This window comes from Prenolepis imparis, unplaced genomic scaffold (genome assembly GCF_030444845.1).
Source record: "Prenolepis imparis isolate NDT839.2.m4 unplaced genomic scaffold, iyPreImpa1.0 SCAF_2, whole genome shotgun sequence".
Taxonomy (NCBI): domain Eukaryota; kingdom Metazoa; phylum Arthropoda; class Insecta; order Hymenoptera; family Formicidae; genus Prenolepis; species Prenolepis imparis.
The window spans coordinates 7,695,133-7,706,223 of NW_028141160.1; the positions used below are offsets into that span (position 1 = coordinate 7,695,133).

General features: G+C 38.9%; 1 protein-coding gene across 3 annotated transcripts; it reads right to left on the reverse strand.

Annotated features, from left to right (window-relative positions):
* Window positions 1-793: 793 nt before the first annotated feature.
* Window positions 794-10,291, reverse strand: LOC145933168 (tRNA-specific adenosine-34 deaminase regulatory subunit ADAT3). 3 transcript variants are annotated; one of them, XR_014424819.1, is made up of 3 exons: window positions 9,955-10,224; window positions 1,990-2,997; window positions 794-1,852 (listed from the first exon to the last, which is right to left on the reverse strand). XR_014424819.1 is itself a non-coding variant. In XM_083032706.1 (2 exons), the coding sequence occupies exon 2, from the start codon at window positions 7,126-7,128 to the stop codon at window positions 5,893-5,895; it is 1,236 nt and encodes a 411-aa protein (XP_082888832.1). In that variant the 5' UTR covers window positions 7,129-7,133; window positions 9,955-10,240; the 3' UTR covers window positions 4,923-5,892. The 3 variants fall into 3 exon arrangements, 1 of the variants encoding a protein (XP_082888832.1); XR_014424818.1 differs by having other exon boundaries at window positions 794-2,997; window positions 9,955-10,291; XM_083032706.1 differs by lacking the exons at window positions 794-1,852; window positions 1,990-2,997 and adding an exon at window positions 4,923-7,133 and having other exon boundaries at window positions 9,955-10,240.
* Between the last annotated feature and the right edge of the window lie 800 nt (window positions 10,292-11,091).

Here is an 11,091-nt window from a genome sequence, read left to right on the forward strand (position 1 = left end):
GTTTATTTCTTAAAATTACCGCTTTAATATGGCATGCACAAATATTTTATGGATTGCTATATACGAGTCAAAAATTTAGTTATATGAGAATTGTGTGGTATTATTTATTGTGTGATATTAAAATAGGTACAATTATTGCAATATATGCAATTATTAAATACGTTTTTAATATCATCTAACAAAAATTAAATACATTAAGACGTATATTAACACACAATAATATCGATCATTAAAAAAAGTTTTATATAAAATATTACAAATGTATGATATAATCAGACATATGAAATTTATTTCTTAAAATTACCGCTTTAATATCTTATGAAAAAATACTTTATGCATTTAATTCATTGCACAGTAAATTGCATTAGTCATTAGACTCATATTTACTCTCATAATTTTTATATTCCGTGCTTAATAGCGTATACGTATAATGTTTTTAATTTTATAAAAAAAACCTATATCTGTAAATGTTTCCAGGAATAATAGTTTACTTTTCAATAATATTTTACGTCACGAAATTAATTGAATGATCATTATGACTGAAACGAAAGCGCGAGTCTCGGTTTCGTAATCGAATTTTTTTATACAATCCAGCTTTATTATTTGTTCCACGTTTTTAAAAGTAAATGTGAATTGCTTATAGCTGAGTGCTTATATAATAAAGCAACTACAATTTATCAATCTGTCGCTATATTAATAATCCATGATTTGTGCCGTTTCGTAATTGCGAATTTCAAGAACATTATATATGCATGTGTATATAAATTTTCATATTACATTATATTACGCTAACCTTTTTCCACGTTTTGACGATCGATGCTTTCTCCCTGAGATGTCTCGATGTCTCGTTCTCCTTATATAAGAACCGCTCGAGAAAAGTGATCGTTTTTCGTTACGAAGAGCGGGGAAAAAAAGAAAAACGTCAATTCCACAGGTCCGAAAGCATTCTTCAAGAGATAAACGATATCTCGATTATCTTATCAAGATCTCGTAATTGTAGAAGAGCAGAAGGAATCGTCGAAATTCCGATGTTTCGAAATTTTTTGTCGTCACCAAACTTGAAGCTCAGCTAGGCTGCTATTGATTTTAAAATTTTATTCGTCGAAAAAACGGCGACTTGCGAAGACGAGAGAATAAATTCTTCCGAAGGAAAGATGCTGCTCGAAAGATTCCAATTCCAGTTTGCCCGGAATGATCCGAAATGCCTGGCTAGGCTCCCCGTCACGTATATCTCTTTCTAACGACTATGGCTCACACACTGGATAGTGTCTTGGGTATCGGAGGCCCTCGCCTGACCGTTATCACCACATTTTCAGAATCCTTCGCTCCATGGTGCCGTGTAAAAAAAGAATCCGAGCCAGGAGGGGGTGAACGAGGCCTCTCGTGGATGACGTCAATGGAATCTCGGGTTTCGTCCGCCGCGTTTCCCAAAATCTTTACAGCGAAGAGAAGTCTGGTTCCTTCTGCTTTTGCGAGGCAAAGGCTCTCCTGACGGGAGACCAAAGGGTTAATTTAACCCTTTTCTCACGATACCCGCGTTCTTTCCTTCCTCTCTTTCGCGCCCTTGCCGTTACTACAGAGGAAAGATGTTAGCAGAGTCTTTCGAAAAGCAGCAGCCAATAAAAGCGAGCCATTCAGTCGTCGAGAATGTCGGATGTTATCGAAATATTTCGTGCGCAGTCTCCAAAGTGATACCGACCACGAGAAAACACCGTAATCTTCTTATGTTAATGAGTATAATTTCGTTGTAACTTTAACACCAAAGATAATTTGCTGATTTCACTGCTTCAGTTTTCTACCAGATACGTTCTCCGAATAAATTGATTGATACGTTCTCCGATGAGTATTCACACTTGAAAAAAATTCACAGACAATTAATTCTTCCAGAAACTTTCGTCAAGTTGTCTTAGGAAGACACAGGATCCCCAGGAATTTCTTCGGGAAGGAAATTATAAAGTCTGCCTGGCAAGACAGTAGTCGGCGAATTACTTGACGGTTCAGACGTGAATGTTGGAATGTCCGCGGGTGATCCAATCCAATCGTGCCTCAAGAAATTAACAGCTTGACCAATGGGCTCCGCTCTCGAGGGTCGACTCTCAATTGGAACCACTCAGTGCTGATCAACGAGACGCGATTCCTTTACCCTCGAGCGTCGTCTCGTTGTTTCGCGGGAATCCGTACCTGAGAATCTCAATGTACCCTACTCTCGTCGCAGATCAATTAAACGTCTGATTGATTAGCCTGCAGTTTCGCGTCAGTCGGTGATATCCTCCCAATTTATCTCACAAAAATGTTCTCATCTGGTCGCAGAAGTTGCAAATTCGAGAGGAGGAACCTCAAGTATCTTATTTGTGCTAGTTATCAGTTATGACGTAACAACGTTGATCGCGTCAAAGATGCACTTGTTTTACGGTCTCGGCGGGTAGTATATCTATCGTGACAACTCGCTGATGCTTCTTCCGGTTATTCACGGAAACTAGGAGATCTAGGATATTTTAGGACGGTACTGACTCTCGACAACAGCGTCAGCTGGAATAATTTGTAAATCGACGTAGTTTGCAACCGACGACGATGACTGCCAGGCCTCGTCTTCGACAGACACCACGAACGACGGGTCTGTTTGTCGCGCGGATTAATTAGTTTCGAAACGTTATCTCTGATATCGCGCGGCTTTTTTACACGCCGCGACCTCGAGAGCCCCTCCTTCCACGCTCTCGTCTATGTAAGAAGGAAGATTTCGTATCTTTTGCACCGCGCGCGCGTTTCTGCTAATAAACATCAGCGATGATGCGGTGCCGATGTGTCTGTCGTCGTCAGCGCCACGTGCCGGCCTCTCAAAGAATGCCTCTCGAGGACGTTATTTCTCGATTAGAGCTCTTATGCACGAACCGCGCTCTGTTTATCGAGGAAATCAAGCCTTGTTTGCCGTACGCGTTCTTTCCCGATTTTTTTTTCTTTTCCGACCTGTCAATTCTCCTCTGCGCCGATGAAGAAAGTCTGAAACAGTAAAAAAACGACAGCGACGTTCATGAAAGAATAATAAAAAATCACTTGGATGAGGAGAGATCTCGTAAAGGTATTTATTTCATTTTTTAAATTTTATTATCGATCGATGTAAAATATAAAATGCATTTCTCATAACTCAGGACTTTGTTGTGTAAGGTTTTCGTTGTAAAGTTATGGTTCATCGTTCCAGCGAGCGAATCCTCTCCATCGGCTATTGGATCAACGTATTATCGTCTTCCTCGTCTCGTAATTTACTGTTCGCGACTTCTTCCGTCTCCACCTATCTCGCTCCATCCTTGTCTCTTTTCATCAACAATCAAGCAGCTCTTCTGCTGCTGCTTGGATGGATCAGCTGTAGTTTCGCTGATCGATGTCAATCCGCGGGGTCATCGTCGCGTACTCGCTATTCGCTTCGTAGCGAATCGAGTGATTCCTAGAACGCGAATATGCTTCCATATCGTCAAAGGAAAATCTCGATCCCACGAATGTTTCTATGGGAAATGCTGAATTCCTTCATCACGAGAATTGTGTCGTTCTCGTAAATTTTTTACAAATCTTAGAGGCAACAATAAATACTTCTCTCATTTTTATATAGCCCTATAATAAATAAACTAATGTATTTTTATTTTTAAAATTGATGGTATTATATGTTATAAATTGAGTCACTGAAACATCTTTCTGCGTCTTGCATTTTGCACCTGACGGACTTCTTCGAAATCGTTTCGCTCCTGCGAACTTGTCACGACGAAAACCACGATTTAATAAACAAAGTTGCGTAAAACGCTCAACTTTGTATTCAACACGCGAAAATCCCCGAAGATAATCCATTTACGTTGATCGATTTGCATTATGACGTTAGAAATTACAGGGAATTAATAAATCGGTGTGAAATTACACCCAGCAAAAAACAGCTGTAATTCCCGGATAATTAACATAATTGATCATTTTAAACGTTTTTACATTATTGCGATATAAATAAAATTATTTATTATTATTTATTATTTTTATTAAATATTTTTAAAAATAAATTTTATATAAAAGCAGCCACGTATCTCTGTTTATAGAGATTTACAAGCTTGATTTATATAACTTTAAGGTGTCAGGAATTCAAATCAGTTCATGTTTAACTGATATTCACCTTGATGCAAAAAGAGCGAATGTATAATGGCATAATCTATACGAATCTATTTCTGCAATACAGAATTCTCGATACTTCAAAAACGCGTAATATCTATTTGCAAGAACGCGTGCTTTGTCGTGACGATGACGTAACAATGTCAAACAAATGCTCTCTTAATTAATTATTCTCACTTTCGGAGACCGCATCGTGTACATCTCAAATGTCATTAAACCATATTATCGATCAAATTGTACGTATTAAATCGCGCGACAATATATACGTAAGAGATTCGCCGAATTTTTTATCTCGGTACAATGTGTATCTTTTATATTAAAGCCTTACACCGTGTCTCTTGCGACACGATAGATGTTATCTATGCGTTATACGAACGTTTTGACAATCGTCGTCGATCTCGCTCTTGATGTCATCATCTAAGTGAGAATTAATTACAGCGAGCATAAAAAGTCCACGGGGGGAGGGGGGGAGAGAAAAAATATATAACCGCGGATTGTATATTGTATATTATTGTCGCGCGAAGGAACCTGATTATTTGCCAGTGAATTAAACAACGCGACCACCACGCAAAGTGTTAATTAAACTCGTGTAATAAATCATGTCGATGATTTACAATATCTTCGGAATGAATTGTGCTTTCTTTCTCTCTTCAATAATGAAATTTATAATGCGCTACATAAATGTGTTAAATATATTTGCGGAAAATTGAATTTTTCATAAAGGAACGACCTCTCTCAATGCTCCATATATTATATAATATAGCCTAAATTAATTGACTCAATTTTAAATTATAACATCAAGTTTATTCTTCTAAAATATAGACCTTCTTTTGAATTAAAAATAAAGAGTTTCGCCGATAGAAAGTAACATAAAAATGTCTATATAGTTCAAGAATTTCGGAGACAGAGTGTCGTCTTCGCAAGCGTCATCGAAGGCGAGAGAAACAAAGAAATATTACAGAAATATTTTTAACAATCTTCGGGGAGTGATGGTACGTCATGCTGTATGCCAGCAAACACAAGTGTTAATTCGCCATGCACACCAAGAGGCGGTAGCAGATGAGGACGCACATGCACGCATCCGGAACGCACACGCGCAAACGTCAAGGTCACGTATAACGTCTTGAGTCGTTATGGCCGAATGCACGTCCGTACCACGTGTTAAGTCTTTTGCGTCGTCCTGCTTTCGATTAAAATTATAAAACCGGTTGCAACGCCGGGTATCTAAACTGTAGCCGCACGATTGATGAATCGAAAAGATAATCCGCTTATCTAGGGAACGTTTGAATATATCAGAAATGTCGAAGAGGATGACTAAGTGGTAAACACAATTATTTTTTCGGAATAATTGTGGCAATACGTTAAAAGAGTATACGAGTCGAGTATTAAGAGTCGATGAAACAGATGACGATGTATTATGATTTATGATAAGTGTCATAATTGCGCTTTCTCCGTTTGAAATAAATTAATTTTTTTATGACAAAAAATAAATACGCAAGAGATAACGTATAATAAAAGTCTCATTTATATGCATAGATAACGCAATTCGCGCGCAAAAGAGAGAGAGAGAGAGAGAGAGAGAGAGAGAGAGAGAGAGAGAAATCATCAGCAAGAACGAGGAATGCACGCTTTATTCCTTTGTTTTTTCTTTTGTCCAAGCCTCGCGACATGGGTAGCTTCAGTTATTTCCGGCTGTGACCAATTAACCACACTTGACGCGTCATTATCCACAATAGACCCACGTCGAATCAGTCATTCAAAACTTTTGCGACCATTGATTTCTTCCACCGTTTGCCGACACTCTCGTTCCAGGATTCCGCTCCAGACTCGGTATCGATGATTCAGACCCGGCACCGTGTGCAAAACTGCTTTGGTACCTAAGACCCCGACGCTCCGATTGACCTCGCCGTAGAAGATCCGCGAGACTCTGGAATGCAGCAACGCCATGGCGCACATGGGACACGGTTCCATCAGCAGAAACACCCAATAACCCGTGCAAAGATACGGTCCGGACTTCTCCGCGTTACTTCCGCATTCCTCCCGCTGCTGCAGAGGATCCTGGTCTTTGGCAGCGTCCTTCTTCCGTCCCTTTTGCCCGACCTGCGTCGTCTCGAGCGGCGTTTGTTCCGGGAACTTAAGAGAAGATAGCAGAGACGTTGGATAACAACGCGGCGTTTCCTCCTCGTACTTTCTCTTGATCCTTCTTAACCGATCCTTCAAGTTCCCATCTTCAGTCTTCACCTTCTGATCGTCTAAGGTGGACCTGTCCTCGTCCTTCAAACGCCAGGCACCGCCGCCGTGAAGTCCGGCGACGAGGTCCACCGCCAGCATGGCGGCATGCCACATGGGATGTCGATCGGTCCTCGCAGCGGACACCGCCAAGATTCTCCCGTCCTCGGGATCGACGACCGCCGCGGCGCCGGTGCAATGTTCGTCGCCGACCGCCTGTAGCCTGGCGGCTTCTATCACCAGCGACATGATCCGCTCGATCGCGCGCAAGCAATCTTCCTCGAAGACGGAGCCGTCGATCAGGCTCTCGATCGTCTGGTCGGGATGGAAGTTGACCGGCCAGATCTTGGAAGCCTCGCTGGCTTGCAACTTTGTTCTCGGTGCCTTGGCTGGTACCTCTGTCACCTGGAACTTGTCCTCGAACAGCGAGAGATCGAACCCTCGTTCCCTCAGCTGATCCTTGAGATCATCTTCACTCAGAGTAATGTTCTCCTCGTCATTTGCTCGCGATTCGTCCGAGCGAAGCGGAGCCAGAAGCAGTTTGCCGTTGGAACAGCGCTTTAGATGAGTGAATCCTGGCAGAACGGCGGATATGCTCTGGATGGCGACGGACGTGTCCTTTCGTCGCTTCAAGATGCCCACATAGACCTGCTGCAGAGGAAGCACTTCCGTGAAATCCGGGTCTAGGATCGGCTTCGCTGTCCAGCTTCTAGTCGTGGTTTCTGTCTTGCTCGCCTTGACACTTTTCAACGATGCCATTCTTCCTGAAAAGACGCTGCCTTCACTTATCATTGGAAGAGAATTCCTCGACGATGGTATTTGCGACGTGTCGTCTTTATCACACCGAGTTTATCATTGATTTATTAATTTTTATTTTGCAGAAATTATTTTTTTATATAAATGTTTGTAAGTTCATTACTCAAGCTTGGCAAAAAGTTTCTAGTTTAGACGTCACACTGATACTTTTATTTAACAAATTAAATAAATTAATCTTGTTATATTTTGACAAAATAAAATTATTTTATATCACAAAATAAATCTTATTTCACTCAAGTATAGCTTTACATGTAAAATTAATAATATACGGTTATTCAAAATTTTAAGTCACATTTTATATACTTATATCAATATGATAGATTTCCTGTATGAGAAAGATAACAGAATAAACACAAGCATTTCCTGAGCATTTACATTTCACGTTAGAATCGCTAAACAATATCTTAATAAAACAATATCTTCTAGTAGTATTTCTAAGAAAGAAGCATATAGATTTCGTTTCAAATCACGAGAAGAACAAGGTCGATGATCGGTAATAAAACGCTTCGAAAGATTGCGAGAGCATCTTAAGGACACTTTCTCAATGTGTCACGGTCGCTGAAAGGTGAGATTTTGGCGAAAGAAAAAGAAGAAGTGGAGAGACGATCCTTCGGAAAAATTTTAATCGTAATCGAAGCCATCTTCGATGCGCGTCTTCTGCGATAAGTAAAAGCGATTTTAAATTGCTGTCAACTTGGGCCACGGTCGGATCGATTGTCGGAGTTAGGCGCAATTGTATGATATCGTCGTCTGTATGCGAGGAACACGTCGCGTTAAGAAGTTCGAAGTTCGAGCCAAAGTTTCCTTTAATTTCGATTATATGCGCAGAGGAAAAAAAAAACAAGCGACGTTAATGTCTAATCGCGGTGAGAATAACACTGTTATTTATTACACGCGTGATATAAACGCGAAATGCGCGTTTCTCGACGAAATTCTTATTTGAGCATGACATACGCACACTACAAAAAAATTACATTAACAATAAGTGTCAAATTACACGATAAATAATAAAAATGTTATACATTTTCATTATTTATAGTGTAATTTTACGCATTTTTTATGATGCATTTATATATATTTCGATTAATTCTAGCAAAATATATATTTTATAAAAATTCATAAAATGTAATAAGTACATAACAAGAGATATAAGTATTTCTGAATAAATATCGAGAATCTCCGTGCTGCGTTTGCGAAGAAAAATTCGAAATTACTATCAAAAGGAATAAATCATTTAAATTAATAAGCGTGTTGTGACATAAGTATAAAGAAATTATTAGTAAACGTCTTTCGATCGTATAATAATCCACTATTCCCGTATACAGTTCACAGATTGCAGTTGAAAGTCGGTATGCATCGCGTCACGCAATCGATCGTAAATAATGTCCAACAAATCCTTACGCAAAATCTCGATTTTCCGAGAAAAACGTATACGCGTGTATGGTATGTGCGATTGCTGGAAGACCTACTTTGTACGATATATCAGTCATCTGATAAGTGATATCACGATCGTAATAACACATCGTATGTTCTGTATGTGTATTCAACGTAGGAATTGTAAAACTTTCCACCGCTAAAATCCGGGAGAAGGTTGTCCCGGAAAAATCGTTACACATTTTAATATTAATTAAAATTAAAATATAATTAATTAATTTGCTATTTGATTAATCGATATATTATATGGAGAGATAAAAGGAATGTTGTAACATTTATATTCATTAATCGCAATATTATGCAAGAGAAAAATTGTGACATTTAGCAATAATGCGTATTTTTAAAATACACATTTCTTGTTTTTATATATGTAAAGAATACTGGAATCTGTTTTTATAATCTTCTGATTTTAATAAGAATACATGACACTGTGCGCTCAAACACAATCGTCACCAATTTATAATCTAATCTATTCAGTGTCTATATTTCTCGATTACAGGTATTTCTCACTGTCAAGCGTTATAATGTATGTTCAATTAATTTATCACGACGATTAGTGTGTTTAAGTCATTTAAAAAAATGAGACGCTGATGCAAGAATCATAAGGAAGCGATTATCGTTTATATTCGTGACAATTAAATTGAAAAATAAATCAAATTAAAAAATAAAACACGGTAATCAGACAAAAATTCATTTATCCATAATCATAATAAATTGAATCAAGCAAAATTAATAAATATAAACTTTCGTTTAAAATAAAAAAGATTATTTTCTCCTTCTGTTCGCATTAAATTCGAAATAAAACGCTGTCGAATCGATTGAAAAAGTTTTTGCAGATGCAGCACGTTCAAATTTCTCGCACCGCGCATCGCATCGGCCAAGATGTGATTGCACATTCGCGGAGCGTGCACCTTATATAACAGCAGAAAAACCGAGTAACACAAGCAAGAGACGAGGAGGATATATCGACGACGTCTCAATCGCGTCATCGACGCGTCTCTCCTCCGAGGAGAAGATTCCCTCGTCCTTTTCCCGCGTGAAATCGCGATCAGTAGCCGAAGCCGATGGTTGATTTGAACGCGAGCGAGAGATCGCGCGCCTCGACTTCGATAGATCGAGCGCTCGACAACATGTCCTCCGCGACCTTGAGTCGCGACGTGTCGCTCTCGTAGCTCGGTCTAGCTGATTGTCAAAGCCAGCTCGGCGAAGTGCCACGGATCGATGAGGGATGTCCGTCACGGTGAAATGGTCGGCGTCCCTGACAGGTCGTCGCGACGCCACGTGTTCGCCAGATTCGCCATGCGCGCGCACGCATTTTATTAATGAAATTCTTACCTGCTGTTGCCGCTGCGCTGTATTACTACTACTGCTGCTCGGCCTGCGACACCAAATGCGTTCGAATCCCTTCCTACTTTTCCTCTCGTCCTCGACCGACAAATCTATTCACGGGATTTGCCGAAAATCAAATTTTTCGAGCGCGTCGAGATCTCGTTGACAGCTCTCGATAACGTGACGCGCGAAAATGCACGTGAGAAATGCGCACTCCGGAGTACTATGCGTCGTCGCGGCAGCTCGCGTCTCTTTGTGGTATGTAGCCTGAGCTGTTTATCAAAGAGGTCCACGATGGCAGCGCTTTCTGTCGGCAAGATGAAAGACTTTTGCCAGAGAGAGAGGAACAGCTGGCCTCGTCGTCGGGTCTATAAATTTTCGCCTGTAAGCGATTGGCGCGCGAACACCGAAATCCGAATTGATTATGAGTCGGCAGTGTTTGCTGTTATCTAAATAAAATTATATAGATGATCATCTAGATGAAATTTTGGCGTTATCTTATCTTTATATAGATAATTAAAAAATGTATTATCTATATCTGCATCTTAGATAAAAAAAAAGTGTTATCTTTGCTAAATTATCTAAAATAATATTCAGATAATTTGATTTAGAGTTTTATAGCCCATGAAAATATTTTAAGTATAGTAGAACTTGAGCAGTAAACGATAAAAACTTATAAATAAAAAACTATGAATATATTTTTATATCTCTTTTATAATTTCCATTTTTTTTATTTTACATTACATTTTTATTTATTTACATTTTTTAACTGTTTACATAAGCGATTTTAAAAATAATATTATCTGGAAGTTATTTAGATGAATCGTCATATAATTTTATCTTTTATCTAGATATATTTAAAACAAAATCATCTTTATCTTATCTAAGATGAATTTACATATTTTTATCTCATCTTTATCTAGCTAATTTTAAAATCATCTAAGCACAACACTGTGAGTCGGTCATGGACGGCTATTAAATGAAATTCCCAAAGGGAGCGGTATAAATATAAACGAGTTCTAATGTGCGATATTTCTGCGCAGAGATAGCATCGATTTCAATTTCAATTAATCAGCTTTAATTTTTAATTATCATTTTTTTTTATTGCAGCATTTTCACGTAGAAAATATTATTGATAGATAT

What these genes read in the sequence shown, in the direction of transcription:
- LOC145933168 (XM_083032706.1), bottom strand. Translation starts at nt 7,128, where the DNA reads ATGGCATCGTTGAAAAGTGTCAAGGCGAGCAAGACAGAAACCACGACT.